Source organism: Hordeum vulgare, chromosome 7H, assembly GCF_904849725.1.
Source record: "Hordeum vulgare subsp. vulgare chromosome 7H, MorexV3_pseudomolecules_assembly, whole genome shotgun sequence".
Taxonomy (NCBI): Eukaryota; Viridiplantae; Streptophyta; class Magnoliopsida; order Poales; family Poaceae; genus Hordeum; species Hordeum vulgare.
Window position 1 is genome coordinate 13,862,474 of NC_058524.1, and position 14,871 is coordinate 13,877,344.

Genomic DNA, 14,871 nt, shown 5'->3' on the forward strand with positions numbered 1-14,871 from the left:
CTCGGGCGGCGGCCCCAGGCTGCGGCAACTTCATCCTCTACTCCTCCTCGCAGTGGAATCGCGGCGGCTTGCCGGCAGGCGGTGGTTGTGGGCTTCGTGCCCGGATCCGGCGGGGTGCAAGCCATCGGGGGTCTTGGGATCACGTGACCGGGCTCGTCGCAGGATCGGGTACTGGCTGCGAGTCGGGGAGACATAGTTGCCGGTGAAAACCGAGCCGACGGCGGACGATGGCGGCGTTCTGCGTCGTTACCTTGATGAAGGCTTCGTTCTGTAACTACTGTCGATCCACTCGTGTTGCTCCAGGGGAAACCCTAGGATCTGGTTTTTCAGATCGTACGATGGCGGCATTGCGGTATCGTTCCTCTCTAGGGAGTATCATTTGTGGAGCAGCGCTGGAAGACAGAGGCAGTGGGTGGAGTGTCTTCGTCCTGCACGGAGTTTCGGTGGTGATGTCAGGTCATGCCTGGCGGACAGGTGCTACGCTTTGTCATGCCTGTTCGGCAGGTGCTACGCACGACGGATCTTACAAAGTCTTCGCGTCTGGATGGATGAGCGCAAGGAGGTCGATCCACTCGTGTTGTTCCAGGGGAAATCCTAGGATCTGGTTTTCCAGATCGGACGATGGCGGCATTGCGGTGTCGTTCCTCTCTAGGGAGCATCATTTGTGGAGTAGCGTTGGAAGACAGAGGCATAAGGTGGAGCGTCTTCGTCCTGCACGGAGCTTCGGTGGTGATGTCAGGTCATGTCTGGCCGACAGGTGCTACGCTTTGTCATGCCTATTCGACAGGTGCTACGCACGACAGATCTTACAGAGTCTTCGCGTCTGGATGGATGAGCGCAGGAAGGTGGCACCGTTGGGCGCCGTGGTGGCGTCGACGGATGGCCGGACTGGCATGGATGATGCGGATTTCTCTCCTGAAGATGGGTCAGCGGTTCGATGATGATGACGGCTTCTAAAACATATGCATGTGGTGTACTCTTTAGGTCTGCTGCACCGGCTGTTAGTGCCGATACTTTATGTGGATGGATCGGCGATGACACCGGTTTTAGATATGGGGAGAGCACTCCACATTATCGTGTTTTATAGGTGTGAGTTGGGGCTTCGGGTGGCTTGATGTATGCTCTTGTCAGACCTTTGTTGAACAAATAATAAAGATGGATGTATGCATCGATTGATGCAGAGGTCGGGAGTCTTAACCTCCTTTTCCAAAAAAAAAAATGTCTATCATCCCAATTTATGTGTACCGCTGCAGGGGCATTATATTTCAGTTGGATCACTAAAAGTGATCGTCAGTGGCATTTCAAGCATCTTGGATATAGTGAGTACAAATGGCTTTCGTTGCTGCATGCCCACTGCACTGGTAATGAGTCTAAAATTTTAATAAGCAGCAGTGAGGGTCAAATGTTAGTTGCCAAACGAGAATGATTTTGTTCTCGTCCTCTCCTTCCTACTATATGAGAACCTCTATGATGAGACCGTATAATCGTTTCAAACTAGCTCTACTCAATTCATATATATTCATGTCTATATTAGCATTCATCAATGTTTCGAGACAGCATAGTGTCGAGTAACTATATTGCGGCAACATGACATTGGCATTTTGCGCCGCCTTGGCTCGGTCCAAAATGAAGAAGCCAGATTAGTAAAACGTACTCCCTCCGTTCGAAAATACTTGTCCTAGAAATGAATGAATCTAGACTTATTTTAGTTATAAATACATGCATTATATTCATTTTTAAGACAAGTATTTTCGGACGGAGGGAGTATGTAGCAGTGACGGGTGAAGCAACCAAAGAAATAGAGTAGCTGTTCGGTACATAATTTGATAATCATATTAGATCATAACAGGGCATAATTATTTTCACACAAAGCTTCACATTAAACAATTTCACGAGAATGACATACAACCCCAATTTCCAAACCCAAACCCAAACCCTCGTGATTGCTCTAGAAATTGTTAGTAATGAACTTGTCAAAAATGAAATTGGAATATATGAGATTAGTACCACACCAAATTCGACCTATAGGTAAGTAGAGGGTGGATGCATGTTGTATTCTGTTGTGACATTCAAATCCTATTTTTTATCGTTGAAAAATAAAATAAAAATTAATGATGTGAAGGGCTTTCATGTTCTTTTACTATGTGGAGAGCTTGCATGTGATAGAAAGTGAAAAGTTGAACGATTGCATGCACCCTTGATGATGTGAAGGGCATGCATGTGGTGGAAAATTAATTGATTGCATGAATTTGATGGTTTGAATGATTTGCATGTGCATTTAGATGGACGGTGACATCTGTTTGGCATATGTGATGAGGTTGATAGCCTGCATCAATATAAATGAGATAGTGAGCATACACTTTTATATAAGATACGGATACAAATAGGTTTGGGTTTGGAAATTGGGGTTTTAAGCTAGGAAAAGATAACTCCCATACGTTTGGGCCTTTGCAAACCGCCCACATGCTTTGATCTGCGTCCGTTCGGAGTTGCACTAATCTTGGCATTTTTTTATGCCAGGTAGGAAGGGGGCGGTGTGTTGGCGTTAAGGAGTTCACCCACAGGCCTGTTTCGCGCACGTCCACACGCGACTACCAACCTGACGTGTGGTGGAACTGACGCCGCGCCCGCACACCCGCATGCTGTCAGTTGCCATGTGTCCCAGTGTCACATGGCAACTGAGTGGAACTGGCCGTGCCCGCATGCCTGCCAGTTGTCATGTATTTTCAGTGTTTACATGGCAACTAAATGAAACCGTCGTGTCCGCATGCCTGTGAGTTGCCATGTCTTTTCCATGACAACTGAGTGGAACTGCCGTGCCCGCATGCCTGTGAGTTGCCATGTCTTCTCCATGACAACTGAGGGGAACTACCATGCCGCATGCCCGTGAGTTGCCATGTCTTCCTCATGACAACTGAGTGGAACTACCATGTCGCTTGCTTGTGAGTTTCCATGTCTTCCCATGATAACTGAGTAGAACTATCGTGTCCGCATGCCTGTGAGTTGCCATGTCTTCCCATGGCAACTGAGTGAAACAGGCCGTGTCCGCATGCCTGTCAGTCGCCATGTCTTTCCAGTGTTACATGGCAACTGAGTGAAACTGACCTTGCCCGCATGCCTGTAAGTTGCCATGTCTTCCTAGTGTTACATGACAACTAAGTGGAGCTGTTACGCGGGGCACACGGAACCGCGAGGTGACAGACTGGATGTGCGGGTCGCGAGGCGGGAGACATGTGGACGTTAGCCCCTTACACACCACACGGGACGTGTGGACAACACCCCTTAACGCCCACGCTTGTGGGCATTATGAGATCCCTTTAAGTTTGGATGTCTTGGCTATACGCCACTACGGCTTCCACTACTCTTCATCTGTCCGCTTCTCTAGGTCTGAATGAGGAGTATTGGTATGCACAATTGTGATGTCGGTACGACCAGACAACCGCTGCATTGGTCATCAGATGAACAAGAGTAAGTTAGTGTTGTGGCAGATCGGGATGCACGTCAGACGACCGTTGGGGACACCGGTGATGGCAACGACGGGGCCTGAAGAAGTGAGCGGTAAGGAAGTACTCCCTTAATGCTGATCAAGCGCCAATATGGAAAAGGAAAAAAAAATCTTCAATGCCATGATGATCAAGAGCTGAAAGACTCGGGCATGCTTTGAAAAAGGTCAAGGTATTTGTAATAATAACTGCACACAACATGACTCATTGAAAAGAGAAAGAGTTACATCAACCATTGACACCAACGTCAGTTAAAAGACCACTAAATGAATCAAGAAGAGAAAAAAGGTAGGTAATAATCATCCTTGGACACATCCATCCATTGTACATGCCGTCTAGCTGCTGCCCAGCTGATTCTCATCTTTGCACCGCACGTCTGCGGCCGTGCCGTCGTCTTCCTTATCACCGCCGACGGTGATATGAGAGCAGTAGTATACATCAGGCTCCTTGACGTTGGTGTAGTGCCCGGAGTTAACCTCGTCGAATCGGCTGCCGTTCAGCACAATCAGCGCGTCGTCGATGCTGCTGCCGTTGCCCAACAGATTGAAGTAGTAGGCCTGATCCGTACCTTTGACGAACGTATTCATCAGAAGGTTGGTGTCCACCATCACCTGCGGCCCCAAGGCCATGTCGGGCAATTTCAGATAGAGGAAGGGGCTCGACGACAGGTTACTCTTGAGCATGGCCGTGATGGCTCTGTAGTAGATGCTGACGCGGCCACTGGGGTTGAAGGCCCGGACGGTGAAGGAGAAGGTGAGGTTGTCACCGTGGAAGCTGGCGTTGAACGGCCTCTTCAGCCTCTCACCCCCCGAAGTGGAGACGGAGACAGAGCCTCCGACGACACCGAGATGGAGGTTGCCGGGACGGAACACCACCGTGATGGCATACACGATGACCGTCACGATGAGCACGGTCACCACGGCAGCCACCACGTAGCGCGCCGCATCAAGGCACCGGAAGACTGATTTCTCTTCACCGTCGGCAGCGTCGTCTTTGGCCGGCGCCATGCGTGGGTGTCTTGGATAACCGGCCTTTCTGCGTCGCCGCTGCTTACCTAGCTTTCGTGTGTACGCATATATAGCATATCTACGTCGATGCACGATGCATACTGGAGTATATATCAAGCATGATTGCTTCACCATCACCACCATCTATCTACACACCACTTACACGGACGGACATGTAGCACATGACAGGCTGTTGAGGCATGGACATGATACATGCTACACGCAAAGTACGGACATGCACTGGAGATATGCGTTCACCCTCTAACTGGTACTTTATCAAAAGGAAAAGTTCTAGCTAAACCTGCTGCCATTGCCCCCACTAAAGTCAAAAAATAGCAAACAAAAAATGAATTATGAAAATTTGTGGCATCGAAGATGCAAAATGTTTTACGTGCCCGCAAAATGACATCGATATGGTGCCCACGAAAATGACGTCAATATGAGGACCTCTGCCGATGCACTGCTCGCCACAGAGCAAAGCGTGCGACCTCAACATCATGACCCACCACCCTGGCATTCAAGATGGACCCACCACTGCCGTCGAGGAAATAGTCATCCAAGAACGTGGCACCAACACACGGACAATGTCAGTGTGGCACCGCCGTTAGTCGGGACCGAACATCGCAAATTTTGGTCTAGGCATAGAGATCCCTGGTGCGGATCCATGAGGTCTGGTAGCATCATCGTTGGAGAAGCCCTAGAAGATGGGGCGCCAGAGCGACAGACCTTCGTGGTCTAGATCATGTTCATCCCTCAAGACCCACAACGACCTAACCCTAGATCGAGCATGCTACCAGACGCCGCCTCCCCTGCATGCCACCATCGCCACAGCTAGTTGGCCAGGCCTGAGCACCTCCTGTCAGGGTCTCCCGGACACCACTGAGCATTTCCAGCCAACCTTCGCCACACCATGCAACGTCGTCTCCTCGTCGCCGCTGGCCAGAGAGTGCCACCGGGCCACCAACGGTGCCTGCCTGCAAATCTGGCTTACAAGCATATAAGGACAAGCTCAGGATAGAGAGCGATAGAGGGGAGCACCCCACGCCCATTGTTCCCGCACCCTCCTGAGGTTCGCCAGTAGGGCCTCAGTCGGCACTGAGACATGGGAAAGGACAAGTAGGGTGCGGCTGCGCGAAGGAATCGCTCCCCGTGTCGACAATGGAAGGTGACACGGGGGTGTTTTTGGAAATCCTCGCTAACAGTTAACAACCCCGGTCGCTTCATTGATTTATACATACTCTCTCCGTTTTTGTTTACTTTCCATATTAGCTTTGTCTCATGTCAAACTTTCTAAACTTTGTTCAAGTTTAACAAAAAACTAACATCCATAATATAAGATCAATACCAGTAGATCATTATAAATATGTGTTCATACCATATTAAAAATACTTTATAAAGTTTAACTTAAGTCAAAAACTAATATGCCGAGAAAATAAAAACGAAGGAAATACATCCTTAAACGGAAGATGAGAAGTGGATGTAGATAAAGTTTGGAGAGGGAAGCCTCGGGATGACAACGAGCTTTGCTACACATACGTAGACTTTTCTACGTAACTCACGAGCGAGCTGAGTTGGCCAGCTTTGGTTGGAAGGAAAAAGGTCCCAGGTGCGCACCCTAAAAATGCTAGACATATAAAAAATTACATAAGGTTACATATTGACTAGGATTCTCTCTTTCTAACTAACCACCCTCCTGATTCTCAAAAAAAAAAAAAAACTAACCACCCCCTGATTTTCAAAGGGGATGGGGCCTTATCCCTCTTAATCTTCAATCAAAATTCATCTGTTTATAAAATCCATGTAAAATTATGTGTGTGTAGCATTAATGCGCCCACCTCATGAAAACCAGGGGGTATAATTAGTGTTGATGAAAAGAAAGAACGTAGCCTTACAAGTGTAGAAACAGTTGTAAAAAGACAACGGTACAAGGAGAAGAGCGCAACCGTGCTCTACAAGTGTCCAAGTGAAAAAGACACCTGCATGCACGTGATTTCTGAGAGTAATCAGATATAGCTATGTTGCCAAAGTGAGGAGAGAGAAGCCTCGGGATGACAACAAACTTTGCTACACCTACATAACTTACAAACAAGCTGAGTTGGCCAGCTTTGGTTGGGAGGTAAAAGGGCCCAGGCTCACCCTCGTGAAAATCAGGGGGCATAATTAGTAAAAAAATTGAATACAGTACAAAGTTGGCCAGCTTTAGTTGGAAGATAAAAGGGTCTAGGTGGTATAATTAATGTTTTTATAACACAGACACACACATCCTATCCCTATGAGCACCTTCAATAGACTAATCCATTATATAGTCTTGAGATTTATAAAGTCATTGTATGCGCCTCGTCGTTGACGGGAACGTCTCCCCTCACTGAACCGAAAATCTTGAAATAAATTTAAAAATAATGCAAGCACTAGAACTTGAACCCTAATGAGTTAGGATAACACTATATCTCTAACCATTGAGTCACGGATTGGTTTGCACATGATTAGTGTTGACGAAAAGGAAGAATCTCGTAGCTTTACAAGTGTAGAAACAACGGTGTTCTACAAGTGTCCAAGTGAAAAAGGCACGTGAACGTGATTCGATTCTGAGAGTAAGAGAGGCTATGTTGCGAACAAAAAAAAGAAGTGCATGCTTTGCTTAATCAGTAAACTTTCTTTATTCGAATTCGAGCATGCACGCAGCAGCTAGCTACAAGGCGCGCACCGGCCGGTCGGCCACAATAGTAGTACCTAGGAGTATTTGCTAGAGCTTGGTAAGATGCATAGTGATGCTACCCCCAAGGCTGCCGCCGATGAGTCCAAATTTTGGACGACCAGGAACTACATCCTGGCGGCTCTCGGCGGGACCCTCGCCGTCACGGCAATCATCATCGTCGTCTCTGTCCTCCTCAGCCCCGCGCACATCAGCTTCTCCATAGTGCACGCCTCGCGGAGCGGCTCCCAGCTGCAGTACCTCAACGTCACCATCGCCGCCGACAATGCCAGCCAGAAACGCGCGGCGGTGCGGTACCAGGGGATCTTCGTCGACCTCAAGAACAGCACCAACCCGGCCGGGCCGAGCACCAAGCACGCCCTGGTCTACGCCGCGCCGCCGACGGACGAATACCTGCCACCCGGCACGGGGCGAGCCATCATCAACGCCTCGGTCAAAGTTCTCGCGATCGGCACGTCCGGGTCGTTCGTCGGCGGCCGGCTGAACCGGACCGGGTTCACGGTGGTGGTGACGGCGGTGGTGCGGTTCAGGGTCGGCAAGATCCCCACGAGGGTCTACGACATCAAGGCCTCCTGCACCCACGTCTCCTTCCCGGCAGAAGGATCATCCAACGTCAACATGCTGCCAATCAATTGCACTGCTTAATGACCTTTTTCTGCGGCTAATGTTAGACTGTGCACGTGTGTGAATCTCGTTTCTTGATCTTCATGTGGATATGCTATTCTTTGGTTGTTTCGGTTTCATTTCCCCAGATGTTTGATGGACGCATGTGTTCATCCACATGTTGTTTCTTGCGTGCTGCATGTTTTTTTTTTCAGGATGTGCTCCAGGTCTTTTGTAATGGTGTTGATCCATGTGTCAGTGAAAAAATATATTTGTGAAGCTGGTTTGAAGTTTCATTTGGAATTACTACACACGGCATTTTCACAATTAAACATGTGGCATCATATAAAGTGCATAATTAATCAGACTTTACGAAAGAATGTTTGGATTAATTTGTGAGATGAAAATAATACCACTTCGTAAGTTAATATGTTTATTGGTTTCTACATTTAGCAATGAAGTACCGAAGATGATGAAGACATCTGTTGTCTTCTACAAAACGAAGGCTGTATGCATCAATCGATGTAGAGATTGGAAGCGAGCTATTTCTTTATAGGACACATGAAGTCTCAAGAATAATTAATATCATTGGCTGACTATTATTGTGGATTTAAATTCTTCTTGTTTGATTATACATCCTTAAGGTATGTTTGGTTTTGATAAAATCTACTTTTAGTTGTATTGTCCATATTCAACAATTATGCCTTTGTTTGGATGGATATGTTTTTTTTCACGTGTACCTTCAATCAATTCAAATATAGCACATTTCCTTGCAAGTCATGATCAAAACATTGGAAACCAAAACCTTGGTGAAAAGTTTGCCTACCATATTTATCTGGCTGGCCTGGGCGGGGCACCCAAATAAGTCCTTAGTTTACATTTTTATTTTATTTTTTGCTTCCCACAATGAACCAGTGTCTTCCAAGATTTGAGATATACGTTTCCCTCACAAAATCAGATGCCCTATGGTTTGTTATTAATTAGATACTGTTATAGCAGTTACACATTCGATGAAAACATGAATTCAAGGAAATATATTATTTGTATCTATATATTAGGTGCTAAAATTAATAATGTAAAACTATTACCTAACAACTTACTCAATTGTCCGAGAAAGCTCTCTAAAATGATACGAATTCTGTGAATATATGATTTGGTCCGACAAGTTTATATTGTGGGAAAGGATGTAGCACCGGTTCATTTGGAAACTAATAATAGTACAAGTAAACATTTTATGAACCAATAAAAAAGGGGTTATCGTCATTCTTAGGTATAACACATTTTTATTTTAATAAAAACCTCTAAGATGCAAACTTTGACCATCATTTTTATAAAATTATTTTGGTGATAAAATGGAATGCTCATCCAATATATATGAAAAATCCATAAAAACCTAAATGTATTATTTATCTCTGATCAATCAAGCTAATTCATTTACACATTGATTCCAAAAGTTTGCTGGCAGCTAGATGGCGAAAGTGAACTTGTAAATAAAGGAAAGAACATGATTCCTAATCTTGTAATTATCTTCAAGGAACAAAGTGATCTTGCTAACATGAGAACATCATTCCTTAGCCATGTATACCTCCCAACTCGAATTATTGCCCGATCGACCATAGTGGGTTGCCAGCTTTTGCTTTTCTTTGGAGATGCATCGAATAATGCATTGACAATACAAAACTAATGGGAGTTGCCCCTCTTCTTAGGAAATGATTGGCTTGGTACATTTTGATTGGTATGAGGAGGAAGTGATGCTGGTGAAGGAAGTAAAAGAGGGAAAAGTAAGAGATAAGGAAATATGAGAATATAGGAGGGGCTAAAAGGTGTCGACAATAACATCATGCGACAGATACAGAGCACTGCAATCCCAAATGGTTTTATCACCTACTTGGTAGTTTTTTTCTAGTGACGTGGGATGCCATCATAGATATACAAACACTTATCAGTGATAGACCTCCATCGTAGGCAGATTATGGAGGTCAAGGTAAGGGTAGCAAGTAAAATGTTGTACATCCTTGGTTTCAAAGTGTAAGGTATATTGATTAAATAGGGGTGTGAATGTGCGCGGGATACTTTTTTGATTTAGTGTACTTGGTGTTTCCTTATGGTGATACAGTTTTTTTCCCACAAAACAAACAAAAAGGAATAATGTGGACTTGATTAATAGTTACTCTTTCACGTTGGCCATTAAAATAGTAGCGATTGTTGATTTTTGGTTCACGTGCTACAATGAGCACTTTATTTTGAATGGTACCAAAATGGTACTTTTAAGTTTAAAACTTTCTACATGTTCATATGAATGTATACTACATATGTAAGATGATGAAATAAATAACCACTTCACTACTCCATTTATAAATCAATATTTTGTCATTGTTCTATATATACCTGAAGTGTCCATTATTTTTTATTTTATTTTTACTTTTTTAACATTCCAGAGTGCTATTTTCACACTACTTAAAATTTAGTGCTCACTCCAGCACGTGCTCCAAATTCACTTATTGAAAAGTTGTGGGCAACTCAAAGTAGCAACTACGCAGTCAATCACGTCGGGCTATTTATTTATTTTAACAAGGAAGATAAGCCCTAACCTCTGCATGGAAAGATGCACACTAAAATATAATATTTATTATTTATAATCCAATAGCCGAACAACATCGACCTAGAAAATATACCCGAGGTCACGTGCCTCGCGACAGTAACTCCACTAGACATAGACTAACTGTATGAAAAACAACAAGAAAAATGAAAAATACATGACTACTAGGCTAAGAGGGTGCTTGGATTTAAGAGACTAAAACTAGTCTGACTAAAACTAGTCTCTTTAAGAGGCTAAAGTTCCAAGCACCCCTGACTAAAGAGAGGCTAAAACTAGTCTTGAGGCTAAAATCTTTTAGTCAGGGGAACCCCTACTAAAATGTGCATTAGTCCTCTCTCTCCTCATTTAACTCCTCATGCAAGTTCTGGATTGGAGGGTTTGGAGGATAATAAATGCTCATTAACTTGATTTTAGTCTCTTTAGTACTTGAATCCAAGCATGGGTGAGGCTAGCAAGTTTTAGTCTCACTACTTTTAGTCATGGGACTAAAACATATCCAAGCACCCTCTAAGCCTTCAATAAGGAATCGTTGCACATGCGTCAGTTACGAGTCCAACCCAAGGTCGATTTCAGAATTTTCATCCCCAAAACTATGTTTCGATCCACCATCTTCAGCAAGTCGACGATGCAGGTGCACGCCAACATAGCCTGATCAAAGATCTAGTGTTTCAACCGGAGTGTGCATGCTTGTTGTTGAAGTCCCTTCTACCATCAACTGTTCTCCGCCTACCAACGCCTCGCTAGCCAGGTAACGCGGGAAGGAAGACTAGAAGACAAAGACATCCCATACCGCCTCGCCTTCATTCACTGTCGCGTTTGCTTAGATTCATCTGAAATAGGTAAAACATGACACTTTTACTAGAGCCACGATGCAGCACCTGCCGATAGTAGGCATGACTTGACGTCTCCGCATGGGACGTCATTCGTAGCACATGCCGGTGACGTCATAGGTAGCTAGCATTATATGTCCTTATCTCTTGGAGTTATCCTTTAAGGTGACAAAAGTCTTATTGTACTAAAGCAGATGATAAGATTCTTTCCACTTGGAACTATCCTCATTAGGTTTGGTGGCCTGCTGCCTTTCACTTTTGCTTTGGCAAAGGAAAAAAAAGCCGGGAGCATATAGCACGCACCAGCATCTTTAGGTTTGCTAGCGAGGCTGAACCTTCTAATTCATTATTTAGACAATCATTATTAATTATTTTATTTTTTGCGTCAATTCATATATAGCACACGAGCATATACCATGTCACAGCTTTTCAAGTGTATATATATACAATATCCCACAACTTCTCCGGTGAGTATAAACTATGCGACAACTTTTTAGGTCAAATTAAATACACGAATAAACATTGCCAACATGATAACGGTCGCTCCTGATCTGGATATATGGTTCTATGCACACCCTGATTTGCCTTTTTTTTTCATCAAGTTGTACATTAACTTCGGAGTTCAGATTATACTACTATGTCGGTATAGCCTGCTGGTGAAGCATGCCCTCCCGGATTTAAGTCGTATGTGGTATGGGTGCTCATACTTTTCTGGGTTTATTCCAGGAGTTAATGGGTTTATTCTTTCAGTGGCAAGTGACGTGTCCGTCGACAGTGATGTGTTTATGGTGAGTTTGTAAATCTCAAGAGTCGTCGGCTCAGCCATTCGAATGTGCTCATATAGATAGGGTGTGCGTACGTTCTTTCCTAGACGTGAGTATGTACCATGTTTTGCAAAAAAGAGTACTCCCCCCTTCGGTCCTTCCCAGTATCTAAGGCGCTTAAATATTTGGTATACAAATTAATGCATGTGCACGCGGGCAGAGAGGGAGAGAGAGAGAGACATGGGTTGAAAGTTAACATGCCTTACACTTCACGATTTTTCGGAAAAGCTTAGACTGCAAATAATTTGGGAAGGGGGGAGTACATATAATGTGCCCCATAAAAACCAGAATATACTTCTGTCATATTAAAATATAGTGCATCTGCCCGCAAAAGAATGTGCATCTTAGTACAGAAAAGTCCATAATCTAATTTGTATTAGGGAATTCAAAGAGGCGGGAATGAAGCAATGCATGCAATAATATTTGCGACAAAAATCCTACACCGACGTAAGTTTTACATACATTAGTGTATCCAACAAATCCACTTACACCCCCCCCCCCCCTTCTGAATTTAAGGTGGTTGGCTCGCTCCTCTCCCTAACCCAAACCATAATCCTCCACGTAGCAATCATATCGAAGTCTACCATTGCTCTATTTGCAACCAGGAGCTCCATAAGGGATACATGAAACATGAACAAATTCATTTATCTTGTCCTTGATATGTGACTTGTTGGTAAGTCATGCATGACATTTCAACATGGAATACGTATATCAATATATATTTGACTGAAAAATACACCTATCAGGGAGGTTATACTTCTTAGTGTCTCGACACACATAAGTGCTAGGAGTGAGTTCACCCCATTGGAGCTTATGATCCTATGTTATTTTTCGTGCCCTCGGGGGTGGGATGACTTAGACTGTTTTTCACCCCATTGGAGAATGATAGTTGGAAGCACATATCGAGAGTCGGGAGGGAGTCAGGACAATTACTTTGGCGGGAATTTTAATCTGGTGAATAGTAGTTCGTATGTGCTTCAGCTGGCACACAATCAGCATCAACAAAGTAGGAATTTTGTTGTCAAGTCCTTGAAAGTTTATTATGTGGCTAATATTTGATGAGTTTTGTGTTATGGTATCTCACTATTTTATTTACACTTATGATAAACAAAATGTTAGTGCTTATATTCACGTGACTTTTATCCAAAGATGTGATACTCGTCGTTGTTGATAAACGAAGAGAAAAGTATTTGGATTGTGGTGCGCCTAGCATTCAACAATTTTCTAGCTTAGCCACTAGATAATGTTAGAAATAACCATACATTTCTATTCTTTTTAAAAATTTGCACTCCCTTTGCAAAGAAATATAAGAGCATTTAGATTACCAATGTAGTAATCTAAACACTTTTATATTTATTTACAGAGGAAGTAACATATTGTTTACCCATCACATATGCTAACTAAGAATCATCTCATTTAATTTATTGATATTTTGTACAGAATACAAAGAGTTAAGAAGATGCAAGGTGGATTGCTTTGTACTTCCTTTGTCTGAGTTAAGTAGTCCCCCAAAAATTTTGGTCCTAACTTCTACCAAAAAATATAAGTTATACAGAACAAGGGTATATCATTAGATTCGTATTCAATTTTTTCCAATGATACACTTCAAAATTAGGCCCAAAGTTTGAGGGACACTTATAAATCTGAACAGAGGAAATATGTCCCCACGTGATGTGCAGTTCGCCATCATATCCGGTAACGTGCCGGATGGAAGCTAAATCCAATTACGGCCCTCGATGTGTTGCGAATCTGCACCAACATGCAAACGTTCGCGCTGGATTCGAGCCCTATTAAACACTCCCTCTGTATCAAAATGAAAGATGGTTTTTCATTTTAATTTAAAAGTGCAAAAACGTTCTACATTTTGATACAAAGGAAGTATTTCTCTGTCGATCTATACAATGGATTTGGTTACTGGGCAGTTAAGGCCCTGTTTGGAACCACCCAGATTATATAATCCAGTTTTTATAATCTATTATGTCTCCAAACAGGACAACTTATGGTGTAGATTATAAAAACTAGATGGCTAGATTATTAAAAACTCATAATCTACTCTATACCAGCTAAAATCAGATTATGGATTGCTAATGACCATTACCCTTATAAAGTTGGAGATGATTACATTCCTACCACCGCCACCCTTCTCTTTTTTTGAAAAAACAAACAAAGGGCAGACAGGTCATTATGCAATGTAAAACGTGGATTACAGTTTATATAATCTGGCCTCCAAACATGTCCACCTAGATTATTTTTATAAACCAGATTATATAATCTATCTTCATAATCCAGATTATCATAATCTATTATGGTTCCAAACAGGGCCTAATTCCTTTGCCATCGATAAGCGGGTTTTTCACCACCCAACGATAAACACATATGCATAGCAAAAAATAACAAGTTTCTTGAAAATTTTGAACGTAAACTCTGAAAGTACAGTTAAATATCATAGCATCTTTTTTTTAATCAAGATACTAAGTCATGGTATACTGATAAGTGTACCTATTCCGCATCCAGTGCTCACTGGTTTGAGTCCCGTCCTCGCACTTTTTCATTCCACTGAGTTACTATCAGTTTTCTGGACAGTATGAATCCAATACCTAAGGTACCCCTGAGTTACTAGCTGGTGAAATAGTTTAATTCAAAATTTAAGTGTAAATTTCATCTCAAACATGTGGGTGGAAAAATGTCCATTCAGTATCCAAATTGTTGATCTAGACAATCACTCCATCACTGGATCCATCTTAGAGAGAAAGGAGAATTGTTATCGTGCCAGAGACGAAAGCAGGGATGCT

General features: G+C 43.3%; 2 protein-coding genes across 2 annotated transcripts; one reads left to right on the forward strand and one right to left on the reverse strand.

Annotated features, from left to right (window-relative positions):
- Nucleotides 1–3,685: 3,685 nt before the first annotated feature.
- On the reverse strand, nucleotides 3,686–4,710 carry LOC123411175. Its single transcript, XM_045104116.1, has one exon. It carries the CDS (start codon nucleotides 4,652–4,654, stop codon nucleotides 3,839–3,841), a length of 816 nt encoding a protein of 271 aa, XP_044960051.1. The 5' UTR covers nucleotides 4,655–4,710; the 3' UTR covers nucleotides 3,686–3,838.
- Nucleotides 4,711–7,114: 2,404 nt separating this feature from the next.
- LOC123412247 lies at nucleotides 7,115–8,116 on the forward strand. Its single transcript, XM_045105193.1, has one exon. It carries the CDS (start codon nucleotides 7,269–7,271, stop codon nucleotides 7,866–7,868), a length of 600 nt encoding a protein of 199 aa, XP_044961128.1. The 5' UTR covers nucleotides 7,115–7,268; the 3' UTR covers nucleotides 7,869–8,116.
- The last annotated feature ends 6,755 nt before the right edge of the window (nucleotides 8,117–14,871 follow it).